Source organism: Stylophora pistillata, chromosome 1 (assembly GCF_964205215.1).
Source record: "Stylophora pistillata chromosome 1, jaStyPist1.2, whole genome shotgun sequence".
In the NCBI taxonomy this organism is placed as follows: Eukaryota; Metazoa; Cnidaria; class Anthozoa; order Scleractinia; family Pocilloporidae; genus Stylophora; species Stylophora pistillata.
The window spans coordinates 19,362,085-19,389,283 of NC_142519.1; the positions used below are offsets into that span (position 1 = coordinate 19,362,085).

Below are 27,199 nucleotides of genomic sequence, written 5' to 3' on the forward strand. Positions count from 1 at the left end.
AAGCTTACCATGTTTACCAAATCAAACGAAAATTTGTTTATATGAGAACGATCCTTCGCAGTAAAGCACTATTTGAGCAATAGTGAAAATCAGACCTGAAAAAAATTTCAGGCCTGTACGGGATTCGAACCACTGACCTCTGCGATACTAGTGCAGCGCTCTACCAAATTGAGCTAACAAGCCAACTGGGAGCAGGCCATCAAATTAATTCGATATAAACCCGTAGATGATAAATCAAACAACAACAAACATATGAAACATATGTGTGAACTGCGGTTATGAGACGTATATGAGAACGATCCTTCGCAGTAAAGCACTATTTGAGCAATAGTGAAAATCAGACCTGAAAAAAATTTCAGGCCTGTACGGGATTCGAACCACTGACCTCTGCGATACTAGTGCAGCGCTCTACCAATTGAGCTAACAAGCCAACTGGGAGCAGGCCATCAAATTAATTCGATATAAACCCGTAGATGATAGAGCGCTGCACTAGTATCGCAGAGGTCAGTGGTTCGAATCCCGTACAGGCCTGAAATTTTTTTCAGGTCTGATTTTCACTATTGCTCAAATAGTGCTTTGCTGCGAAGGATCGTTCTTATATACGTCTCATAACCGCAGTTCACACATATGTTTCATATGTTTGTTGTTGAAAATTTGTTTGTTTATTACTTTCAAATCTCCAATTAATCCAAGGAGAAAGAATGTCCTAAGCAGTAAAATTCACCTGCCGGATCAGGTCCTTCATGAATAATGTTGAATATTGAACATAAATAGTGTCTGCTAAAAATTAACCACTGAAATTTGTGGATATATTGTTTGAAAAAAAAGGACTGATAGGAATGGTCAAAATATTGAAAGCTTGAAGGGCGAATGAGTTATTGCTTACTACACAGGAGTTTTTAGTCTTATCAATAAAGATTTGGAAATGCAAAGACAAGTAAAAACCAACGATAAAAACCGACGTTTCGGTGTCATCATGACGCCATTGTCAAGGAGAAGCAAAAATTGAAAAATTAAACGAGACTTACCTGTAAGTTGAAGTTTGATTGGAATTCTATCGAGTCATCAAACTGCACCAAGGGATCACATGAGATAGCTAGACGCATGCGCATAACCAGTATTTACAGCCGAATGTGACAGTCTGATCACCATGAAGTAGATTGTATAAGAACTGTAATGTCAATAGCACTACAAATAAATGGGTGGGTAAAATCAGATGTAAGTATGATTTGTTGCCCAAGGGTGGGCATGTGATCCCTTGGTGCAGTTTGATGACTCGATAGAATTCCAATCAAACTTCAACTTGCAGGTAAGTCTCGTTTAATTTTTCAATTCTATCTCGTCATCACTGCCCCAGGGATCCCATGAGATTTCAAAGCCAAGACAGTCACATGAGGAACAAACACTGAATGATGAATCACTATAATCAGTTTATTAACTGAAACGTAGTAAGTCAAACAGATTTACATGACAAATATCAACTGAGGGTATAAGTATCTACCCCACAATAAAAAGCATGAGGAACGGAGCAATGAGTGATGTAGGTATTACAATCTATGTATCAATTGGAACCTAAAACACCATATGCAGGTGTATGTAACATTAAAGTAATGTTAAGAAACATAAATGTTAAATAAAGTTTCTGTCTACAAGATGTTTCGTTAAGGCTAGTAGTACAAAAAACCATTTGCCAACAAGTCCAATTTTAGGACTAAACAGTCTTGAGAATAGCGGAAGCAAATGTGGAGGATTCCACAGGTTTGTCATAAAACTTATCAAAACATCTCGATGATGACCACCCAGCAGTTTTCAGGATTTCTTGAATTGGAACAGAGGCTGTTTTAGCCTTTGAAGTAGCTGCTGCTCGTGTACTGTGTAGCTTAAATATTGTTGTGTCTACCTCAGCAGAGGTCATGACAGTGCGAAGCCATCTAGAAAGAGTCTCTTTGGACACCCGTTTATATGGCTTAGTAAAACTGACAAAAAGTTTAGTTTCCGTACCCCTGAGAGGCTTTGTTCTCTTGAGATACTCTTTTAAGCAAGTACAAACACAAAGGGATGGATTGGCTGGATATGCTCTCAAAACAACTGTAGGTGCTTTGTAGCCTGGCCTGCTCTGTTTGATATGGGCAGTAAGCAGGAACTCGTAGCCATCAGGAAGGTCTTTCATACAGCCTGGTCCAATATCAAGGATGTGAAGACTATGTCCTCTTTGTGCAGACACCAGAGCTATCAACACAATCAGCTTGTGGGTCAACATTTTGAGGTCAAGGCCATACACAGGGCTTTTGGAAGCCAGATAATTTAACACTGGTTGAACGTCCCAAGTCGAGTTGTACCGTGGAACAGGTGGTGAGCCTTTGTATATGCCTTTCATAAATCTAGAAACAAGTGGGTGGCAACCAATAGTATTTTGGTCTTCAGAAAGGGTAATTGCTGATATGGCACTACGAGCAGTGTTAATGGTAGTGTAGCTCAAACCCTTCTCATGGAGGCTGACCAAGAAATCCAATACTGATGTTAAAGGTGGGTTATAGGGATCAGCCTGTCGTTCACAACAAAAGTCAATCCACTGCTTGATGTACAGTTTATATTATTTTAGCGTCCCATCTGACCATGACTGCAAGATGATTGTTGCAGCCTTCTCTGATATGTTGCGCAGCTGGAGGCTTTTCCCGAGACCTTGCAAGCTATCAACTTTAGCTGCTTGCGAAGGGGGTGTAGAGCATTGTTGTGAGGTTGTGTCAAGAGATAGTCCAGCTGAGGCAGCAACACTGGGTTGTCTATTAAAAGGTGAAGGAGCGTTATAAACCAAGGTTGTGTCTGCCAGAAAGGGACTAAGATTACACCAGTAGCTTGATCCTGTTCTATTTTTTGCAGACAAGTTGCTATCAGGCTGAAAGGTGGAAAAGCATAAAAATAATGTTCTTTCCATTGCATGAATAATGCATTTACATATTTTGCATTAGGGTCTGGTTTCCAAGACACGTACGTAGGTATTTTAAAATTAAGTCGGGAAGCAAAAAGATCTATTTCAAAAGGGCCCCACATTTCATTAATGTGATCAAACACATCTGGATGTAGAGACCATGCAGTGGAGGTGTGGAATACTCTAGATTCCGAGTCAGCTACTACATTGATGGAGCCTGGTATGTGGCAGGCACTGAGCCAAAGTTCCCTTTCAATACACCACAGCCAAATTTGCCGGGCCATGTTGTTGCAATTTGCAGATTGGATACCCCCCATTGCATTGATATAAGCTACTGTTAGTAGTGTTATCAGATTGAATCCTAATGTACTTCTGTCTCACGTGATGACACAGAGACTTGAGACCTAACCAAACTGCTTTAAGCTCCAGGTAGTTAATATGAAACCCTTGCTCCTCTAAACTCCAAGGGCCACCAGTTTTCTGTTCCCCATACACTGCCCCCCAGCCCTTAGTTGAGGCATCTGTTGTCAGGGTCATGTCAGGGTTAGGCTGAACAATCTTCTTAAAAGAAGAGTCCACATTATTTATCCACCAAGACAAATCTACTTTGGTATCCTTAGACAAATATAATGGCCCATCATAATTACCCTTGCTAGCCTGCAGTGCAAGGACCTTATTCTTTTCTAGATTCCTGTAATACAATTCTCCAAATTACACTGCAGGTAGACTTGACACCATCAAGCCAATGACGTGGGCAGTTTCTCAGACGGTCACCTCAGTTTTGAGAAGTAAATTCTGACAGGCTATACGTACGCGTGCAGCTTTGGTAGGGGGAAGTCTAATTGTCATAAGAATACTGCTAAGTAAAAACCTAAGAAATTCTATTTCTTGTGTGGGAATAAAAACTGATTTCACAGGATGAATTACGAATCCCATGTTTTGGAATGTGTCATTCGTGACCTGGACATTCCTCTTACAAGCAGCGTAATCATATCCTAATAAGAAAGAGTCATCTATGTGCCCCATGCAAAGATGGCCCATTGATCTGATATGAGAGTAAACAGGTTTTAAAATTTTTGTGAACAGCCTGGGGGCACAAGCGAGGCCATTGGGTAGGCATGTGTATTCATAATAACTCCCTTGCCACTCAAATTTTACATATTTCCTGTCCTCTTTAGCAACAGGGACAGAATAGTATGCGTCCTTTAGGTCAACTGAAGCCATAAAGCACCCCGGACGCATGAGTTTAAGAGCTGTTTGAATAGTGTCCATTTTGAAATGGTGGTACAAGACAAATTCATTAAGAGGTTTGAGATTTAAAATCATTCGGTAGCTGCCATCTTTTTTAGGCCGCACAAATATAGTTGAGAGGAAGTCCCCCTCTACAAATTCAGTTTGTTCCAAAACTCCTTTACGGAGAAGTGTAGATATTTCTTCACTCATTATCTCCCTTTCACCAGGTGAGAAGTGGATTTGTTTTGGTGGGTGAGGTTGGACGGGGGTATTAGCTTCAAACTCAATATGGTAGTGCTTTATGACATCAAGTATGACGTGGTCATTTGTCAAAGATTCCCAGGAACCAACATGGTCCTTCAGCTGTCCTGCTGAAAAAATACGGACCATTTGATGCAAGTAATCCCCTTCCAGAAATGATTTAGGATGTGTCCTCACCTGGTTATCGTTTAATCTTTGTTGTTGGATTGACTGGGTTTTTTCGGGGCACTCTTGTGTCCCCGGCTGTACCCTAAAAAAAGGCGTGTCTGAGATGTTTTCTGGCCAGTAGATGTCCGGTGGTATGGTTTGAAATTTGAGTGTCGAAATTTCTGCCTCCCAGCCTTTAGATAGTTATGGCTGGATGTGTGGGTGTCAGAGGTCCTCTGCATCTGCTGGCCTTCCTTCTTTGCATCTGCCATATCCTTTAGATGTTTTGACAATTCATCCCCAAATAGCTTTGTAGAGGGCTTGATGTCCTCTTTGCATAACCTTGTGAAAGGGAGGTTGAGGTCGGGCTTGATTAGCTCTCGTCGTTTCATATTAAGTTTATAATTGGCATTAGCCACAAGGGCAATGCTGTCCATGACCTGGTCCAGGACCTGACGGACGTTAGTGGGTTTGCCAGTTTGAAGGTCTTTTACCAACTGGTTCCCCAAAATCGACAGGGATGATAAACCCTGAACAAGCAATTCTTGCACCCTCTGAAAAGCAAGGTCAGCTGTTCTGCTCCTCCTGCGGAGCAGATCCCAAACCTCCTCGTTAATTGTTGTAGTACACAGGAACTTACAGTTTTCTGGTGGAGGGTATTTATCAACTCTTTCCTTCACCGTTTCTGGTGAAAGACCTCCAGAAGCCATATTATCGATTAGACTGGCAACCTTCTCTGTTGTGGCAGGAGATTTATTGTTGGTCTGTACAAATAACTGAGTCAGGCTTTCAAGAACATCATTCTGCTGTTCTGAGTCAGAGCCAGCAGATTCTTTCACCACGCAAGAGTCGCTCGGGTCGAGTACATTATTTAACGTGGCAGTAATATTAAGTTATGTATTGCTCGTGTTTGAGTCTTCCTTTTCTGCCTCCTCGTCTGATTCAGGACGAAGGAGGATGTCGTATTTAAGACTGGTGAGCGTCGGTGTCTGCTTTTCTGAAGCTTTGGTCAATTGTTCCAAAGTATCGTTAAGTCCTCTGAGGATCGCCGCCATGGTGTTCTGTGAAGATTGGTCTACAGCATCGTTCGAGCACTGAATATCGGGTTCCCAACCTGGTGTAGTCATGCTAGGTGTTTTCTACCCAGTGATCTTATTGCAGACCCGATATTAAGAAACTTGAAGGTAAAAATGGAAGATTTTCTTCGCATAAGTAGTCACCCCGATAAACTGATTTGCGCGCGAAAAGCACTGGTTATGCACATGCGTCTAGCTATCTCATGGGATCCCTGGGGCAGTGATGACGAGATAGAATTACAAAGTTTGCGGCAAGGTGTAACACTAAATTAGCATAAATATGTTAGGAGCTAATTATACAAATACTTTTGCGCGAATTGAAAAGTGTAGTAACAAGTTCGATTGTTTGGTGAACGAAATGCTTTTCATCAGAGACCTAGAACCCACTCTGAACGTGCAAAGCGATTCAATTCGCGCAAAAGTATTTGTATAATTAGCTCCTTACATATTTGTGCTAATTTAGTGTTACACCTTGCCGCAAACTTTGTAATTTTTACTTCTCCTTGACAATGGCGTCATGATGACACCGAAACGTCGGTTTTTATCGTTGGTTTTTGCTTGAGTTTTTAGTCAACCGATAAAGAAACTCTCTCCATGTACCTTCCTGCGATTTGCTTTCAGTGACCTCATTCATATGGCGCTCTTCCCAGTTACGCTGACGACTTAGTAAGTTAATTTGTCTCACTCATTTCAAGGGAGCACAGCAGAATTTATTTTCCCTTGATTTCGGGCGTCTTTCCCATATTTCGAGTCGCCATATTGCTTTTCCGCTTTTATCTGCAAACCACTATGTTGAGCCGCGAAGCGGCGACTTTTCGAGGTTAGTACGAATGAGCCCCGAAGGGGCGAGGCGAGCCGCGAAGTATTGTAAAAGACGTCATTTACAATACTCTCGCTCCTTCGGGGCTCATACGTACTAACCTCAGAAAGTCGCCGCTTCGCGGCTCAACATAGCTGTCGGTGGATAAAAGCGGAAAAGCAATATGGCGACTCGAAATACGGGAAAGACCCCCGAAATCAAGGGAAAATAAATTCTGCTGTGCTCCTTTGCTCATTTTTGCATTATGTGTGGAGCGGCGCGATTAGTTTACGTCCGTTCACTAGTCGGTTAGTTGGACACGAATATCAATTCGAAAATAGTGAATACTGGACTGGTCGTGTCAAAATCAGAAGATTACATTCCATTATGCTCAAAATCATTCAAAAAGACATATAAATTTTCTCTTTTCTATCATACTGCCATTGATATACGCTGGCTTGTGAGAGCTCAGAAATTAGTCATGCCAGGATTGTAATATCGAAATGGCTCACGGCCACATTCATAATGATATTACATATCATGGCCCAGGAAAAGTGAAAAAGCGAAAACACTTAACCGTTTAGTTTTAACTTTTTGCCGGCATTTCCACTCACTAGTTAAATTTTGGTGATTTGTCAAATATTCAAATTTAATATTAGTCTGGGTCTGCATTTTAGCCAAATTATTACCACTGAATCATGAAACAATGTAAACGCCACCCGCTCAGTTTCCTAGAAATCAGTAGACAAATCGAGCTGTAAAAATCAACTTCTGTCAAAAAAAAAATTGATGAAACGGCTTCTAGAAATAAAAATGTAAATAGATAAAAAAAAAAAAGTGAATAGATAAAAGGAAAAGTTATTCCTAGGAAAGATTGGATACATATATCTTATTAGACGTTTTGTTGTGTAGTATCGCTGAGTATTTTTACGAGTTGTGCCGTATTTTGACGAGCCCGTAGGGCGAGTCAAAATACAAATAACGAGTAAAAATACTCAGCGATACTACACAACAAAACGTCTAATAACCTATTTATTATCCAACACGCCAAACTGTTGTTTCAGCGGGCGAATTTCGCGGATATTTACTTACCGGGAGTGCGTGACAGAAGTATGCGAAGCGGAACGGAATTGGCGCGTTGTTGTGTTGCTGTTTCTATTTTCTTCTTAAAATGAAGAAATTTTCTGATCGTCAAGCTGTTTTTCTTCGTTCGATTCATCTAATAAACTTGGATCTATATTTTCCAGTCATTTTGACGCTTCGTCGTCGGAAATATGATTCAAATTGTCGCCACTTTTTTTTTTTTTTTCGTAACTACAATCCAATTCTTCGCTTGCGCGATGCGAGAAAACCTGTTTAACCGGTACTCTACCATAGACGAGTACAAATACCGCGTGATATTTGTACTCGTCTATGGCGTTATTTGTACTCGTATAAGTGTAGTTGGATAATAACAAGATGTATTTTTTCAACAGTTGCGAGTAGCCAGTAGGGATGCAAAATTCGGAAAATTGTGCCTGTTTTCTGAGAAGATTTATTTACCGCGTTTTCGTAAACAATGTGTCTTATAAGCTTGCTTATATTGGGCTCCCAAGGGTTTTAGCCCTACTGATTACTTTCAGGAATTTTATTCAGATGATATGAAAAGAATTGGTATATACGTTGTTTCATTACAGGATTTTGTTGCATTATGCGAAATATTTAGACGGTCCTGCATTTTGCTTATTTAGAAGTAAGTTAGTGTCCTAAAAAAAAAAACTCGCCAGTCACTACTCAATGATAAAAATGATTAAAATATTGATTATTTAGACTGTAGTAATGCTAATCTTTGTCATGAATTAATTTTCATCAGATAAAATAAACCAAGCTAGAAATAAAATCCATATCATGTTAAAAGCGACGCTTAGAAATCGTTCAAAAGATCAAAAATCGAATTATTTCACTATGGAATTGCCTCTTCTATTGTCTTGATGTCAAAATAAACATTCCTTGCATTGCAGGAGACTCTCCTCGTTGCTCTTGAGCCCCTCAAGCAGATCAGGGCGCGAATCATAGAAGAGCATAAGATGTTTTTGCTGGAGATTGGATTTGCATATTGCTCTCAGTCCCTAGTTAAAGCTGTCATCTCCGCGATGCGACCGTGATATCTCGAGCATTCTTGACCCTTCCACCGGTTGTGGTAATTATTAGGGGCATGAATGTTCCGTGTTCAATATCGAGGACTCTTCTTGATGATGGCCCTTCTTTTCATTCTTATGCATACTGTAGCTAGTGTGGCTTTACGTCATAAATGTCCAACCTTGTGCTTTTTTAGTTTCTTTGTTCTCCACTGACTATTATTATTATAATTATTATTATTATTGACGATAAATACTTTCGACGTTATGAGAAGGCAGACTAAGGGCCTGATTACATGAGCCGGGCTGGCCCTGTTAGCCGGGCTGATTTCTTTTGTTTTGGTATTCGCCAAAGCGTGAAAACAAAAGAAATCAGCCCGACTAACTGGGCCAGCTCGGCTCATGTAATCAGGCCCTAACTGTGGCTTTCTTCAGTTTTGGATGCTGTGCAATTCTAATGTTTGAGCGCCATCTTGGACTGGCTTGCCACTCGCCGCGATTTCATTAACGAGCTTTGTATTCCACTAGCTAGTGAAACCCCGCTTCGTTCTGAATGCCATGGAAAGATATGTAGATAAATTGCAACAATTTGATCCAACGGAACGAGTCATTAAGATAACAGAACTGTGTCCCTCGCCACCATTCGATGCTCGCGCAGTCCTATAGAAAACCATAGTGAAAGCTCGCGTGTGTAGGGCCGGACGGGTTGACGTGAGCCGGTGCGGAAAAAAGCCCTTCAGCCCTAGTGCACCAGTAAGGCTTTGTTGAAAAAAAGGGGGAAAAAAAGGAACATTGTTCTCTGTTCGTTCAAAAGAGGAGTGACAACAGTAAAAAGAAATGGGAAAGTAAGTCAAGTTTTTCGATGAATTGTGAGTTTCTTGTTCTCACTCCGAAAATAAAGGAGAAGACTTTATTGTAGGATATTTTTTTTTTGGTTTTCCCGCACGCCAGTCTATCGCGTCCTACTTAAGTTCAATCAAACCTTTCGAATTTTCGAACTTAGTTAGTGGTCATATTAGTTAGTTAGTGGTCATATGATTTAAATTTTTATTAACTGAGTTAGGTCGGGTCGGACGGGAAAATATATATTTGGTTCTCGTTTATGACGAACGGGCCTTGCTGCGCTCAGTCTTTAGGTGATGACCTCGAGCCAAATATTTTCCCGTACGGCCCTCCCACTCAGTCAATTACGCCGTGGTAAAAAGATCCCTCCTTAGCCTAGATCAAACGTTCTTTGCTTATCCATGATTACAGTAATCCGCTAAAATAATTCCTCTACCAACTTGCCCTCCGACCATCGAAACAAATTTATTCTAAAGTACAACAAGTGCAAAGACAAAGTGAAATGGTCAGCTGTGTGGTCTATTTATACAAAGATTGACAGTTTTTTTTTTTCCCTGAAAAAAAGTGATAGGTATTGCAAAGAGCGATTGGTTTAACAAACTGCATTAATTTTACTTCGCGTGATTAAAATGTTTCAATAAATACCGAAAGTTTCGAGAGAGAACTTGAATGAGACACTGATAATTCATTAAGACGAATGAGTAAATTAAAAGCTTCTCTTTTAAAAATGTTTGGAGTTGTTGTTAGCTGACGCTATTTTCAGTGAAAGCCGGTCCCTTTTTTCCTTCAATCTCCGTCCACTAGACAACTTTGAACAAACGTAACAAAGGGAAAACAAGCTGATAACGCAAAAAGCCTAACTAAACAAGATCATTGTAATACCTTTCCAAGATAAAATCTTGTCTATTAAAGAGAAACTTTAGTTTTGCATCGTCTTTTCCAAGAGAAAATAACCATTACATTGAAAAAGATGCGTTCTAAACACCCCGAATTTATCATGAATATATCTTTTATCACATTTCATGTTATTACAATTCGCAATATATGTTAACTGACTTTACGTAATTCGGCATTCGCACGAAATGCTAGCTTGAAACAAAACTTGCATTCTTACTCTACCATACTCCAGCGTAGTTCTTCACTGTCTCTCATACATCTTGGAGGCCAACTAAATATTTTATGGACCAAGATTCCTTAATGAGATATATGCATTCTGTTCGGAAGAGGATGAATCATATGAAATAAACATGTCTGCCTATTAGGCTGGTGTTTTTGTGTCTTGATACAGTATTTAAGAGTTTCATGATTGCGATAAATTGTCTACCGTTGAAACAGAAAAAAGGTCTAAGAATGAGATTCTTATATGTGCACGATCCTTCGCAGTAAAGCACTATTTAAGCAATAGTGAAAATCAGACCTGAAAAAAATTCAGGCCTGTACGGGATTCGAACCACTGACCTCTGCGATACTAGTGCAGCACTCTACCAATTGAGCTAACAAGCCAACTGGGAGCAGGCCATCAAATTAATTCGACATAAACCCGTAGATGATAAATCAAACAACAAATATGTATGAAATACATATATATGAACTGCGGTTATGAAACGTATATGTGCACGATCCTTCGCAGTAAAGCACTATTTAAGCAATGAGATTCTTATCAACCTCTAACACGCCAATATTGTACCAACTACGTAGACCGTTAATTTACTCTATGGAAATATAAAAAGTGTGCGATATCGTTTATGCAAAACAACTATTTATTTGCCCGTCGTGTGGTTTCGTAAATTAAGTTGCCGATATGTTTTGTCAAAGCAACCATGGAAAATAAGCCAATGGGAAACGTTCAATTATTATACTACACGGTAAGATATTTGTTTGACAATGTACATATTGAACGGGTGCTGTTCCCACAGATCTTACGAAGACCTTCGAGATGTCTCTAAGATTCAGATTACCGGCGCCTTTCGTTTGGATATTGATGGCTCTTCTGTCGACACTTACGACACCCAAAGCGGAGTAAGTAAAAGTTAATTATGGATTATTTTGAGTTTTCATCAACAGCACTCCAGCGCTCTAGTTTTATTGGCAAAGCATACGGTTTCCTATGGATGGTATGACTTCATTAAATAATGATGAATGGCTTTACGGACGACTCTTTCCTATGACAAATGCATAGGGAGAAAAATTAATATGCTGTTGGCACGATCGAAACTCGGTAAAATATGTAGAGTGATGAGCTCTCAGTTGCATTTCAGCATTAATTGTACTTTATCCCGAATACAGGATAATTTTAAAACTTCTCCCTTCATTTGTTGTAAACAGATATTACGTAAATCCTCATTTTTTAGGAAAGAAAATTTATCTTCGCTCTACCAAAGTCCGTGTTCAGTAAAATATTTCGCTGCTCTTTGTATACTTTTGATGTTGTACCGTATTCATCCGAGAAAAGACCTGTTTACCCAATTTTATGTACACATATTATTACTTTAGTTCCATTTGTCTTTAACACAAAGCATACTCTCTACATTCTTCCATTAATTCAAGCTTAATTCATGTTTAGCGGTATTTAGTAGCATGGAAAATAAGTGTGGGAAAAGCATGTAGTTTTCTACGACAGGCAGCTTTATGGTAATGACATCCATTGAAAACTGAGTGATTTTTGTTAACTTATTAAAAGCGTCCAATACATTACTACTTTGTTTTCCTGAATGTGTAGAAGCCGAATCGGATTTTATTGTTGACGAGACCAGACTCATTCAAAACGCTATTCATTCGCACTCATTGATCACCAGTTTTAAACATGAAAACTTTTTATCGTCAGGGAAGCCAAAACAATTTTCCAGCTGGTCCAAGCCCGAGCAAATCATTTGCGACTTTGTTAATAATCATATGAAACGCCTGGTAACAGCTGATGCAAACGTCATTTTTTTGGCAAGAAATGAGGAGGGAAGCGAATCAATAATGAATCATTACTTTATCTCTTGTATTGGCAAAACAACTTCGCTCCTAGGAGAAACCAAAAACGAATTTATCCACGCATTATCAATGCAATTTTAAGCATTCAGGTGTTAAGAAGAAAAAATGTATCAATTACAGAATATCGCTCGATATGACACAAAAATTCTGAAGCTAACATTATTAGAAATTTATGGCGCACCGTGGTGAGAATCAATATTTAGAGTAAGAAGTTCAAGATATTCTTTACTACCTTTTGCTTAAGTGCAGCTGAAAGAAAGGAACCATCTTCTGTTTTTCACATTTACAGTTATCAAGAAACCGCAGACAAGCTCCATGAAATAACCGATCCTGATATTTACCACAAATATCTGCGGCCGTATTACAAAGGTGAAATACTGAATAAACTCATTTTTAAGGTTCGCGGCGCTATTGATCAGCATATGTAAATACGCGCTATATAAATTGGTAAATTATTATTATCGCAGAGAAATCAACTGAATGCTACATTCTAATCAGGCAGCACAAGGCGAAAACCGTAACCTGTGAGCCATGGAGTAAAAAAGAAATGTACATTAACTAATCCTAAAAAGCTTTTCCGTTGTGTCTACGGTCCTCCTTCTAACAGGAATTCAAACTGCCGCCTTGAAAGTCCCTCTGCATCTTTCGCAGTACGTCTGTGCTTCTGCCTCCCACCAGCTCGCGCATCATGACATCCAGCTCCCGTGACCACCCCCCGAGGGCATCCATAATGATGTTATATTGCTTCACCTCGTAGCCTGGGAACTGCTGCCTTAGTTCCCAGCGAAGGGGTCCGTACTTCAGTGTATTATTATTGTTATTATTATTGTTATTATTATTATTATTATTATTATTATTATTATTACAAGAAAATGATAAATTTAGCTATTAGAGCAACATATTACGTATTTTGTTGTAGAAATAGGAATTGGGACAACCCAGATTTGATGCAATTTTGATTTTTGTGTGTGCCTTGAATAAGCCAATCTCAAGCAGCATTTGTAAATTGTCTATACGTAGTGAGATTTACCATTGTACATTTAAAAACACAAATAAAGTTTCCATTATTATTATTATAACACCCGCCTGATAAGCAAACATGAAATATTTTTGTTGTAATCAACAGGTTACGCAGTTAATGTTACTGTCAGACTAACTGTGGTACATTTTGTGGCTGTGAGGGAGATGAGCGAGGTATGAGAAACTAGGTGCGGTGTAATTCATTGAGACGATTGATGACAAATTCAGTGGCCAATTTTTATTTTTTATTAAAAGAAGTGGTTCCTTGTGTACTGCAATTTCGGAGTTATGATTAGTCCAGCCACCATGTTATATCTAACATTTATCCCATGCGTGCATATTGTTTGGATAAAATTATCTCATGACCATCAAGCGCGAGAAAAGAATTTATTTGTTTTATTCTGCCAAAACTTCCATGGTATATGGGCTCAGATACAATGGCTTGTAAATTGGTCAATGATTGATCAGGAAATTTGATATATCATGGTCCGCTTTAATTTTAATAAGAACGGTTGAAACTGAACCATGCTCAACTCCTTTTAAGTTACCTAAGCAGCCTCATTCTCTTCTACTTTTATAGAAGATTTGTGTTCGAGTTGAATGAACTTTGCATAAATGCAGTCGACACACCATCCAGGAATAATAATTGATTATTATTATGAATTAAAGTAATGCTCACTCTGGTAAATATATGCGATGGGAACATCAAATAGACGTCACTAAGTAAAACAACACTGGTAATACTATATACGTGGGTCTACTTAGTATGGGCCAGCGATACAAGTCATGTAACAGTGAGAAAAGATCGTTTGCTGCTGTTTCACAAACAGGACTTTTCCCTAGACCTTGTAATCTGGCAAGAGTGGATGGATGCTCGTTTGAAACATTCCCTGAATCACTCCATTACTTTGCCTGCCAACGTCAAACACCTGATATGGCTCCCTGACACTTTTTTCTTAAACGTGAGAAGTGCTACTGTGCATGACGTCATTTCGGAAAACAGTAAAGTCTCGATAAGCCCTGCAGGTCTCATAACTTACAGTTCAAGGTACGTACACACTTCATCTGTGGATGTCAAGATAAAGTGAATACCTTTTGGCGGAGAAGATATCACATCATCTTTAAGGTGGAATCCATAAAGATTACAAGAGGGAGCAGAGGCTTAACTTAATTTCTCCCTGCTGGGAAAGTTTCACTGTTCAGTCTGAAGGAAAATCCTTTGAAGGAGATACTCAGATAATTACTATCCACGTGTTCTCAAATCCAATCGACCTATGACCTCGTGACTAGTCGTTCCGATTTCGTAACCAGTATACGCTTAGTGAGACTCCTAAATCAGCTGGCTCATCTGTTCACACCTTCATAATGGTAGAGCCTTACTAATAAAATTGTAACTCCTTTAAGTCATAATGAAAATGAAGATGGGCTACGTGAAACTTGGTAGTTTTTTTGAAAAAAAAAAAAAAAAAAAAAAAAAAGGACACTAAAACAAAAATTAAATAATGTCAGTGTTAGTTCCATTTTTTCTTCAAGGTTCACTTGTCTGTTAGACGGATGATAAGAGCTTGAACTTTACTTTTCGTCACAAAAATGGGAAGTGAAGATGAAAAGATAAACTCTACCTCGTGTTTTAAAGCATTCTCTTTATATTCACGCGTAGAACATGCACATAAATCTAGAAAGAGCCATTTTCTTTTTCAGAATAACAATTACTGCGGGATGCGCTATGGATTTGAGGGACTATCCAATGGATGAACAGATGTGTGACTTAGAGTTTTCAACCTGTTGAGTATTTAAATGAATGGTTATATCCAATTTATTAAGTATTACATATTTCTGAGAACGACAGAACCGCTTCTTAAGCCCCATTTGATTTCCGTACAGTGTGTCGGTGGTTTAAGAAAACGATTTACAGTTGCATGCGAAAATCGACTGCGAAAATGTTAATAAAATTTGATTTATTATTATGGCAGTAAAAACTTCTGGATGCCCAGATATCCTAAACAATGATTGGGCGGCAAGCCGTGGCCAATCAATGCAACGACCAAAGTCCTTACAATTAAAATTCCTATCGCAATTCCTAATTATGGAACCCTAGTAATGAAAGTCCTAAACGTAATTGCTATTTAATAAAAACCTCAGTCAAAATACTAAAGGTTCCATACGTCACTATCGAAACGCTTAAATGTAATAAAACATCTAATATCTCTTATTTCAATCTTAAAGCGTCTCGCCATATTGAGTGAACTATGGTAATTCCTAATTATAAAAGCCTTAGTCCTAAACGTAATTACTATTTAGTAAAATCCTCAATCTAAATACTAAAAGTTCTATAATATCACTATGGTAACGCTTTAATGTGATAAAACATCTAATATCCCTTATCTCAAAATCTTAAAGCGCTTCACAATATTGAGTGAACTTGTGATGACTGATTTCTGTATTTGCAGAGCTGTTGTGTCGCTCTCATCTCCCACTAGCTCTTTAAGTGCCTTTCTAACATTTCTTGAATAACGAGTACATCCACAACAATGTTGTATTGTGTCACCCGATAATCAGGGTATCTCTGTTCAAGCTCCCAGCGCAGTGGCCCATACTTTACTGTTTTTTTCGGTAGCTTTCTCCTCCCTGTTTTCTACCCACGGACAGTTCATCTCGATCACCGATACTTTCTTGTTCTCCTTGTCCACGATGGTAGCGTCGATCCTATTCGCCTTTACATGCGTGCCATCTACGTAAAGGGTAATGTCCCAATATGCTATTGCCCTCTCGTTCTCATACATAGCCGGCTTTGGCTGGGTCTGCGAAAACCATGGAACCTCTGGTGTAACCAGGTCCAACGCCTTGATCACTCGAAAAAATAAAATCTTAAGAGCGTTGTTATGCCTTGCCAAATACAACGTATGGGCTAAAGCCCCGCAACCAGCTAAGATATGTGAGACACTCTCTTTAGCCTTACCAGACATTCGACACCTCTCATCTCCGCTAACACTCGTCCCAGTCTTCCTATGACAGAAAACCTTTGTTGGAAGAAGTTGTTGGTAAAGTTCTTGTACCCCAGCAACTATGTGTGTGGGTGCCGCCTTCCAACAGCTAACCATTATTATTATTATTATTATTATTATTATTACTTTTAAGATAAATGCTGGCGATATTATGTTGGTTTCGTTTTAATGGTCACTATGTTTACCATTTTCTTTACTTACTTGTAACCGTTTTTTTCTTAGATGCATATACGGAAGAACATCTCGAGTACAGGTGGTTGAATAAAGGTCGAGCTACTCCGATAACTGTCAAGGACAAACATTTAGCCGAAATGGCGCTTATCGACACTGAAACCCTCACTAGTCGTGAGGAGTATGCAGACGGTGGGTATTAACGTAGCCAACCTTGCTCTTTTAACCAGGAGTTCGAAGGAGATTATGCATATATCTTAACTTAACACTAATCTCTAAAGCCACTTCCATTTCAAAATTCATGTTTGCCAGATTCTGCGGAAAACAATCGGATTACCTAAAGAAGTTTTCGAACAACTTCTGAATTAACTCTGGTTGAATTCATAGTTGTGCAACGTTTTTCCTCGTGATCGTTTTCCCTCTTTGTCCATTTGGCAGTTCTAGGCACTGTGCTCTCCAAAAACTCCAGTTCTTATTGGATCCATAATCCAAGGCCCCGAGTTTTATTCAAAGGAATTAGCATCACTAATTAAAGCATCCAATTACGTAAATTTTGAGAAAGTTTGTTCGTCCTGTCCTAGGGTCACACAAGAAACTCGTAGCTCGTTTTTGGTTCAAACGACGTCTGGGATATGCACTTCTTCAAATCTACGTCCCTACTTTCATGCTTGTGGTCTTGTCTTGGTTTTCCTTCTGGATTCCTCAAGAATCTGTTCCAGCCCGTGTGGCGCTTGGAAGTACAACTGTGCTTTCCATTGTGACATTCACTGGCTCCTTCAGAAGCTCTCTCCCAAAGGTCTGTTATAAGCGATACCATAACGAGTAATCTCCCCCCTCATATCCACAGCAAAGATCTTGGTGAAATATTGGTTAAGCAACGATTAAAGCATGTAATTTTGAAATTTTGGCGTGCATAAATCCATACCATGACAAAATGAGCCAAAAAATGTACCGTAATATTCCCCTCTCTCTGCAACCCTTTCTCTCCATTAATACAAATCGAAGAGAAATCCTGGTGTGGCAAACTGTGTGTTTTTCCTTTCTTTTTACAAACTGACTATGAGCATTGAATATTGTTATGTCATCGTTAGTCAGGCATCACTCAAAATTTTTAGCAAATCTCGTAATAGTACTTTCAGTTTATTGATTATAGCCGAGTTTCTTTGTAGTAAAGTGCACTTTTAATTGCTGATGGCGGTTATTCAACATTAAGAAAGAAAATCAGCCTTCCGTGATGAAATATGTATCAGTCCAGCCTATGGCTAAGGTTATACCTCTGATAAAAGGTCTTTTCCCAAAATGAATTTGCTCGTGCCGTGTTTTTACATTTCAGGTATCTTATATAAAGGCGGTGGATATCTACTTTATTGTTTCGTTTGCATTTGTTTTTGCGGTAGTCTTTGAGTACGTTTTAGTTTTGCTTAACACTGGAATAAAGCGCCAAAGACGTGCCAGTAGTGCACCTCTCTCAGAGGAGAACAACGAGGAGGCAAACGGCTCAAAGGTAATATTTCCCTATATCATATGAAATTTCATCACAGCTTTTCTCATGAACTTATTCATGGGCGGTTTATAAAAGATAGGGCCTCACCATGCGGATTTTTTCTTGGGATAAATCGAAAACCATTACCTTAAACTAAACACAGGAACTTAATCAGACTGCTTTTGTGTTGCCTCTTGTAAAGAAGAAAAACGTAACCAACTTCGTTAACTTATTTCAGCCGGTACTTTATATTATTTGGGAAATTCGTAATCCTGAGTCACTTTCAGGGCTAGGCGTCAATTTCCCGAACAAATGGTAAGCACCACAGCGTACAATATTGAGTTATGGAATACACGTGCAAGGTTGCTAAGCACGAAAGACGGTAATAGTCGCTCGAAGCGATAGCCGAGAGCGACTCTATCTTATTGAGCATGAGTCGTCAAATATATTTTTTAACCTGCGAAATCCTTTTTAAATGACAGATAGACGTATTCAATGGAATAAAAGAATTGCAAGATATCAAAGTAGAGAGTCCGGAATCTTCGAAAGAAAAGCTAAAGGAAGGGAAATATATCTCAGTAAAGAAGGCCAAAGAGTACGTGCGTTATGCTTTTGTAAGGAATGAAGCCAGCTCAATTGATCGAGCATGTCGTTATCTTTTTCCTTGTTGTTACGCCCTGTTTAATTCGTTTTACTTTGCTTTTTATGAGTTGTCGTCATTTGGAAATCATCCACCTTCCGAAATGTAACAAGCATGTGACTTCAAATAACAATCAGGAAAGGTCAACATTGAAGACAGATCAGACAGATTAACCTGCTTCACTCGCTGTTTGCTTTGTTTGATCATCTTATTGACCAGGATAATTTTCAGTGAGGCTAAAATCCGGTTTGATAAATTTTACATCGCATATGAGACGGTGGTTACCGTTCCTATGCTTAGAGATCGATCAATTTCATCGAGTTCCATGGCAAGATATCCCCTACACCACCTCTCGGGGCGGCACCACTATGCAATCAAAGATCTCGATAGAATCTACCAGCCATTTCGTTTATTATGATATCTATTAAATTTCAGAGCTTAGAGATCAGAAAGAATATGAGTGTTCTGAAGAGGGTAGATGCTTGACTCTAGATAAATTCTAAACAGTAACAAAATACAAAATAATTGTAAATAAATTAGTAGTAATAGTAATAAAAATTACAATATGACCCATTTTTGACATAAATACTTTCGTTTGATTTGCGATTAAGCTTGGGAAGAGCCACTAGGCGTCTGTAAAAGTGTTGCGCTTTACTTTCCTCACACGGTAATTAAGCAAGTTGATTTTTTCTTTGCGCAATTACCAAACGTATTTAAAACAAGTCTTTATTATAAGGTACAACTGACTAGCAAAAGATAAGTACTCAATGTCAGCCTTCGGATTCCGTTAAGGAAGAGGCTGTGCGATTGATCATGACTGTACCCATCCTTTTGAACTTCTGAAACATGCTGCAAAGGGGCGTTTATAACATCTCCATAGGTATGAACTTGAGACGAAATCGAAATGAAATTAACTGATACCGCTCTTATTGGACTTTGTCATATTTTCTCTTTTTAACTGCCATATGTTTGAAAATAGCTAAAACAAAAACGCAAATTAACTCTGTTAAAGCTTTCTTTTTACGGAACATCACTTTCACCTCGGATCGCTCAAACAAACTCAACGAAATCACAATATAGGAGACGAACAGTAATTCCAAGTAAATTCCACTGAACCTGTCATCCTTTCATTACTTAGGACTAATAAGAAACGATGATAACGAATTTTTGGTTAAATTCAATGTCCGTTTCCTGTAATCAGATTGGTCAGTTTTGCGTAAGCCTATAAGCCCAGTAAAGGAAGTTGAACTTTAATTGCACTTTATGGATAACCTTTCCTTTTCTCATGTTTCACTACTTTCTTTTTTAAAATTTATATATCTGCTAAACTTACAATCAAATGATGTAAACAGCGATTTTAACGACACGGACTCTTCTATATTCTAACAGGTGTTACGTAAATTCGCCCTAGTTCTTTCAGTTTGAATATCGGAAGTAATAGCCAATGTTGAACATAAAGAAAGTCAAAGGGAAAATGATTCGGGCAATTCTGTCGAAGATATCCACTTCATTATCTGACCCAAGAGCCAAACAGAAGCTCGGGATGCATTGAATGATAGTTGTTCTGGGTGGGTTAGTCGTGTAAGGACTATGTTGGATAGCTGGTCCAGGAACGTTCTGCAAAAAAAATCAAACGAAACAGTGAATGATATCAGAAGAGAATCTGTTAGACCTTATTTCAAGAGAGTATAGAAAATTGGTGAGCCACAGAAGTATAGATGTATAAGTTTTTTTCATATGTCCGGCAAAATTTTCACATGAGTAATATTCATTGTTGTTATCGTTACTCGTTACCAGTGGCGGATCCAGGAATTTTTGATAGGGGGTCCAAACTTTGGTTCAGAAAGGACTGTTGGACTCTTTTGAGGCAAATTACTTCTCCCCCACACCCCCCACACCCCCTCCCACCAGTAGCGGTTGCACGTTATAATTCCTTGGCCGCTTACCTTTTACTTGGATTCATTAATTTAAAAAGTCAGCCAGTTAAAAAGTGATATACGATCCTGCGGTTGTAAGAATTTCAGTCTCAAAGTTTTTAGCGTCAGGTCTGATAGGGGTGTCCGGACCCCCCGGACCCTCCCCCTGGATCCGCCACTGTCGTTGTTATCATCCGGCGAGACCATTAGCTAAACATGATTACGGAAAGATGCCTTTCTTTCAATAACACGATCAAGGTGAAAAGGTTTACAAATTTATAGTTTAAAAAATTCCTCTCGCTCTCCATCCAACTTCTTCCGTCGTCGTTAAAGGCTTCTAGTTTTCAGGTTTTACAACGAAAACTTACAACTGTTCCCAATGATCATCCTGTTCTTTCTGCACTACTCAGTACTGACCTGACGTGGGTACGAACTTCGAAGGACAGATTTTGGTGGTAAACTGTATGACGATACTGGGCGCACCGGTAAACTATACGATGATGGTGACCTCCGGGGTGGTAGGCTGTGTGCTGATCTCGATCGAGATATAATGGGGGTATTTGTATGATTTGGAGCTGCATTAGCATTGAAATTTTTTATCTCCATTTCCGCTAATGGGTAATCTTTTGATGGTAAATTTTGTTTCTTCTTTGCCTTCTTTCGTTTTCTTTCGCTATGCATTATAACTGCAACGTATACTAGTAGGACACCAATCAAACTTGAAATAATCTTTCGAAAGTGAAGGCGAAATATGGAGGTAAACATCTCTTAGTAAACTGATGTCGGAAGATTTGAACGTTATTACCTGAGTAGACCTGATAATTGTAAACAAGAGAGAAATCCAACTGTGAACAAGTGCGACATCGCTGGCTTTCCTTCTAGAGCCACTAAAAGGAGAGATGAAAACAGTGAATGTGTTAGTATCATGATTGGAATATCGTGGGACACCGCGTAATGCAAACCTTGTCATCCCGAACATTATATTACAACAGTACTTTTAATAGTACCCACTGTATTGGAAACTTCCCATCACCTACAAACTCTAAGGTCTTGAAGATCTTATGCGCGACAGCTACTGAAAACGTATTTGTTTCCTGCACTGATATGTTTTACTAGCATAAGCCCATGCTGTTGTAAAGAGTGGTATGGTACTCAACTTTATCGGAACCATTTTTACCTTGAATATTTACTTTATATCAGCGATTCATAAGTACACTAATGTAGCGGTTTTACGCAACAGGTTACTACACAGAGCTTACTACACAAACAAACCATGCAGTGACGATAGGAAGCGTATCAGCAGATTAGTTTAAGATCGAGAATAATCCCAATTCAGCCTCGCGTACTGTCCAAGTTCTTTCCTTTTCAAGCAAACAGTTTTACAGAATATTATGCAGACGTTCTCCTGTCCCATGATTCGTGATTTTCACAACTCATACCAGACATTAAATTGCTAAGAAGACGTTTGTATAGACTGAGAGCACTTTCACTCAGCATGCTGAAAGAAAAATGCATTACTTATTTCAATTCTCCCGTGGGGTTTGCCGAAAGTACGAAAGTTCTGGATTACTGTCTTTTTTTTTTAGGGTAAGATATTTAATCAAGAATAACTTTGCGTTGGTGTGATTTTTTTCAATTTTGCGGGGGATTGTTGTCAATTTTGCTTTTTTTTTTTCTCATCTGGAGACAATTCCATCGCATTAATAAAGATTAATTTGTTCTTTTCAATCAAAAAGTATATCGCTCAGTTGTTAAAGTCCCCATTACTTGTGTTTGTGTAAGTTACATGCAATTTTTACCTTGTCGGAGGTTTACTTTCTATGTAACGGAGAGAAAAAAAGTGAATTAGACTAGTTTTGTTCTACAATTCATTAGCTCTAGGCTGCCAATGTGTCTTAACTCTGACTTATAATTACAAAGAGAGTGTGCGATTTTTCTCTCTAAAATCAGAAACGGCTCATCTATTCGGGGATCTAAGCAGTTTCTCGGCGGTCTGAGAGATCATTATTACGAAGAAGTGATCATAGGATGATAACGGTTTGTATGTGAGTTCTTCCTTTCAAGAAGTATAATGGTAATTGTGGATTTTCTACGTAAAATCAAATCTTTATTTAACACTTCAGATTCAAGTTTCCTTTCAAATTTGCCGTCAGGTTTCAACTTATTAATTGGCAATCCTTTGAGGGTAGACAAAACATTCATTTTGCTTGGACGGACATCGATCCGATGAAGTTTTAAACTCCAAATGCATTTGTCTTAATGAGGTAAATTTTTCAAGCATTTTTCATAATAGAAGTTGTTAAACCTCCGGTTGGCGAGGAGAAAATATGCTGTAGCCTTTCTTAAAAAGGTAGTCAAGGATTTGTAATATTCATCAGGAGGTGTCCAGAAACCCGCGACTACATCCGCGTGGTAGATTTCCTCCGAATTCAATTTTTGCAAAGTTCAGGCATTCCAAAGAAAACCTTTTTGGTCAGTAGATTCTCTAAAATGGAGACTATTGAAACACTCTTGTTCCAAGGAGCAAATTCGAAATGTTAAGAAAATTGAATCCAATAGGTAATTAGAAGAGACTCACGTTTATGTAAATTCGATTCAATTTTCAGCTTTACCGCTGTGTTGAAGACTTTTTATTCCAAAATGTCTGCCGTTGTGAACGAAAGAGTCGAATAGCATAGACTGTTTTTTCACATATTCAGGTGATAATCTTGTTTGAGGTTTACCAGCATCATGAAACGGAAAATACAGCGACATTTAGACTTCTACGCAATCTCTCATTGTTGCCAAATTTCATCCGGCAGCACCTGCTTGCGACCTGTCCTCAGTAATTTGATGCATTTGTTTTTCTTGGAGAAGTATTATGATAATACGGCCAGACTTTGACCTGCTTTTCTCTATCTCATCTTATAGAATTGAGGCATTTGAGAACGCAAATTTCATCATAAACTAGGAAATTCGAAATGTCAATACGTTTAGCTATATACGTGTCCTAATTTGTCATAGTCTCATTCAATTTGTATACACTGTTTATGTATATTTACTTGAGGGCACACGAATTTTTCAATTCTGTAACTGTAACGGCGACAACTTAGATGCACAATTAAACACTGCTCAAAATGATCAAAGTAGATAAAGCAAGGCAAAAAGACATGTAAGACAAGTGTAATATTGTCCGTGGAAAAGAATTTAAGCGATCCTTAGATAACAGTAATCGATATAACTAACCGATTATTCTTCCTCTCGACCTGATGGGTCCTTGTCGTCAACCGCAACATTTTTCGGTACTTCCAAATTCACTCATCCTCCCCGAGTCGGCTTGAATACCTCTCGGGGGATGTGTATGACTAAAATGGCCCTAGCTAGGGATGATGGATGTATCTAATGCTGCTGAATCGCACAACAGCCCAAATTGTTTTCCGTTATTAATTACAGATGGGAGACAGAGTGGTTATTTAAATACTCAGCGCTTCGTCATTGGATGTTTAATTATTAGTAGCATGTCAAAATCTATGCACTTGCCTTACTGTCGCTCAAAATCAACAAAATTTAGCGTAAGTAATTCAAACGTGTATATAAGTTTAATACAGCGAGAGAGAACTTGTATTTCATGCGGGAAATTGGACTTCTCTGTACAACGGTACAAAGGTGATATTAAGATTTGGCGCTCTCTAAACGGATTGTAAACAACGCTTTTCCAATAATTAAATGGTAACGATAGAAGACTTCCAATATAGGCTTTTTCTACTGTAGACATTGTTCCAAGGTCTTTTACGTCTTAGAGGGAAGAAAACAATTCAGCAATTAACTTTGAACTTCACGGTTATTAATGAATCTATGCTCTCGACCAGTCCGCTTATAATGACTTAGTGAAATAATTGAAAACAGTAGGGCACTCAAAAATCATAACATAATTTCCGTCAGCACTGAAACGATGGGTAAAGTTTGCTAGCAGGTGAAAAAGTGAACTATATCACAGAGCCGCATGAGGTTATTGTTCACACAAATGTTTAGTATCTTATAAATGAGGGACGGTTTTCTGCTCAGTGTAAGTAACGTGCTCTTTCAATGCTCTCAGATATTGAAAGCAGACCCGAAATTTCGACAACCACACTTAATCAATAATCGTGGAATACTTAAAGCGCAATTCAAAAGGATCATAACAATCATTAGGTTTTCTCCAGTGACCTTGCAATAACTTCTGATCTCCCGCAGTGAATTATATTCTGCCAGGAGACGGGCCAGAATCAGAAATTTGGTTTGGTTTTTCCTGTGCAGGAAAATGCACAATAGTTAGTGTTCAGTGATGTAGTAGACACAGCCTGGGAAAGAGGTTGAGTTTTGGCATCTGGTGAACTCAGGCTTGAAGTGCTGCATGTCATTTAGCGATTTTTGTATTTCCAATTTGTCATGGCATCAACTTGTTCATCTCCATAACTCTGCATGTTAAAAAAGAATGAAAAGCACTCAACAGCAATCTTTTTCGTTCCCTCTGAATCGCAAATCCGGCCAGACCATAGTCTACGTGTAGCCTCCTGTTTACAAAAAAATGGACTCTTTTCTTTAAGAAAATAAAATACCAATTATTATAAGTGGTCCGGCTCTTTCATAAGTTGCTAAGAAACTGTAGTTTTCATTGAAAAAATCGGGCTTTGTTTTCACAGCTACTTAAGTTATGTGATTTAACTGTGATGATCTTTCTTTGATATTCATATCAGATGATCAGTTTGCAGCTAAATTACATGCCATTCCCATATTTTTCCTCTAAATTAAAGGCCAGATCCTAATTGGATTGATAGCACAGTTGGTTAGAGTGATGCACCGGTGCCGAATTTAGTGATCTTTTCATGTGAATATTGAATCATATAAAGATAAGAGCATTCAGTTGTAAATTCATGATTATACTTGGTTTCAAATCCCCTTCAAACCTTATTGCAGACTTTATTTTCTTAGTTAATCTATTTTTTATATGGAATGTGTTAGTTTTCATCGTGATATATGTAGGTTTACGAACGTTTGATAGTATGTCTCGAGAATAAGTCACAACTACTGTAGATCCCGGCATACGGTTCGAGTGCTGTATCATTAGTCTTCCTCAGGCGATGAGGTCGAATGAATGCCTGTCGCAGTTGACACATCTGTAACTAGCTTACGAAACTTGTTAGACGCCCAATGGAGCATACACAAAACCAGAGAATTAGTTAGATAGCTCTATTGTTCCGTTTTAGTGGTGTTTCAGTGACTGTGAACCAAGACACAGATACTCAGTAGCTTTGAATCAACATTGTAACGAATACCGTTCATTGTTGTGATTGCGTGACCTTCAATACCTCCTTGTTTTATGTGACACATCGAATAGGTTTATATCTATTTATTTAATCACTTTCACCAGAGTGTGGTGAGGGTCGCACAACAGAGCGAGGCTCCAAATTAAGTGCGCCCTATATCCCACCCATCCCACCCCAGGGGAGGACATCCATCACACAGTAATCTCGTGTGTGGGAAATTAACGTCTCCTACCCCAACCCTGCAGGAGACGGGACCTCCATTTATTCGTCCCTATCCGAGAAGACTAGAATATCTAACCATTTCTTGATGTTATAGAAAGGTAGCAAATTCTTCTCAATTATTTTTAAGACCCTGAGTGTTGGTCCGGCCGGGGCTCGAACCCTCGACCTCCCGCACAACAGTCCAGCGCTCTATCCATTGAGCTAACCGGGAGGCGGTTGAATATCGAATTAATTTGATGGCCTGCTCCCAGTTGGCTTGTTAGCTCAATTGGTAGAGCGCTGCACTAGTATCGCAGAGGTCAGTGGTTCGAGTCCCGTACTGGCCTGAAATTTTTTTCAGGTCTGATATTCACTATTGCTCAAATAGTGCTTTACTGCGAAGGATCGTTCTCATATACGTCTAATAACCGCAGTTCACACATATGTTTCATATGTTTGTTGTTGTTTGATTTATCATCTACGGGTTTATATCGAATTAATTTGATGGCCTGCTCCCAGTTGGCTTGTTAGCTCAATTGGTAGAGCGCTGCACTAGTATCGCAGAGGTCAGTGGTTCGAGTCCCGTACAGGCCTGAAATTTTTTTCAGGTCTGATATTCACTATTGCTCAAATAGTGCTTTACTGCGAAGGATCGTTCTCATATACATAGAATAGCTGTCGGCATTACCTTCCCTTCGACACACGTGTAAGTTACAAGCGCATGTAGTGGAAATTAGTTGAAGGATCGTCGAATATATCATTCTAATAGAACGGAGAAAGAGGTATGTTATATCGTTTGTTCGTTTTATCTAGACCCCGAAATGTACACCATTTAATCGAAAGCAGATTTGTTATGTTTAAGAATACTTGTGCCGTTTAGAATTTTATATATGCGCGCTCCGCGTGCTCGAGTTAAAACATTTCAATTTATAGTAATAGATTTATAGTAATAGCTCTATTCGGCTCGTTGTATTCCAGTTTTTACGAGCTTTCAAGTCCAATAAATCCATTGAGAAAGATAGATGCTTATAAAACATTCTCCGATGCGGCGCTGTTAAGAAATTCACAGACCGAAAGAATCGATTGAAGTCAGC

At 38.8% G+C, this 27,199-nt stretch overlaps 3 protein-coding genes and 1 pseudogene across 5 annotated transcripts; 1 reads left to right on the forward strand and 3 right to left on the reverse strand.

Annotated features, from left to right (window-relative positions):
- Nucleotides 1-1,406: 1,406 nt before the first annotated feature.
- Nucleotides 1,407-3,561, reverse strand: LOC148741561 (uncharacterized; annotated as a pseudogene).
- On the reverse strand, nucleotides 1,407-5,457 carry LOC148741560 (uncharacterized; the record flags this gene model as incomplete). Its single annotated transcript, XM_088734121.1, has 2 exons — nucleotides 1,407-2,896; nucleotides 4,601-5,457. A coding segment is annotated over one exon (846 nt), but the record flags the coding sequence as incomplete, so codon positions are not given.
- Nucleotides 5,458-11,195: 5,738 nt separating this feature from the next.
- Nucleotides 11,196-19,289, forward strand: LOC148741562 (glycine receptor subunit alpha-2-like). Of its 2 annotated transcripts, none has more exons than XM_088742278.1 (9): nucleotides 11,196-11,424; nucleotides 12,674-12,753; nucleotides 13,511-13,578; nucleotides 14,235-14,452; nucleotides 15,106-15,188; nucleotides 16,632-16,772; nucleotides 17,162-17,376; nucleotides 17,914-18,084; nucleotides 18,546-19,289. In XM_088742278.1, the coding sequence occupies exons 1-9, from the start codon at nucleotides 11,342-11,344 to the stop codon at nucleotides 18,810-18,812; spliced, it is 1,326 nt and encodes a 441-aa protein (XP_088598404.1). In that variant the 5' UTR covers nucleotides 11,196-11,341; the 3' UTR covers nucleotides 18,813-19,289. The 2 variants fall into 2 exon arrangements, with proteins under 2 accessions (XP_088598404.1, XP_088598413.1); XM_088742287.1 differs by lacking the exon at nucleotides 11,196-11,424 and adding an exon at nucleotides 12,331-12,569.
- Nucleotides 19,098-24,077, reverse strand: LOC148741563 (uncharacterized). 2 transcript variants are annotated; one of them, XM_088742362.1, is made up of 3 exons: nucleotides 23,845-24,077; nucleotides 21,425-21,506; nucleotides 19,098-20,320 (listed from the first exon to the last, which is right to left on the reverse strand). In XM_088742362.1, the coding sequence occupies exons 1-3, from the start codon at nucleotides 23,892-23,894 to the stop codon at nucleotides 20,120-20,122; spliced, it is 333 nt and encodes a 110-aa protein (XP_088598488.1). In that variant the 5' UTR covers nucleotides 23,895-24,077; the 3' UTR covers nucleotides 19,098-20,119. The 2 variants fall into 2 exon arrangements, with proteins under 2 accessions (XP_088598488.1, XP_088598482.1); XM_088742356.1 differs by lacking the exons at nucleotides 21,425-21,506; nucleotides 23,845-24,077 and adding an exon at nucleotides 21,037-21,401.
- Nucleotides 24,078-27,199: the final 3,122 nt, after the last annotated feature.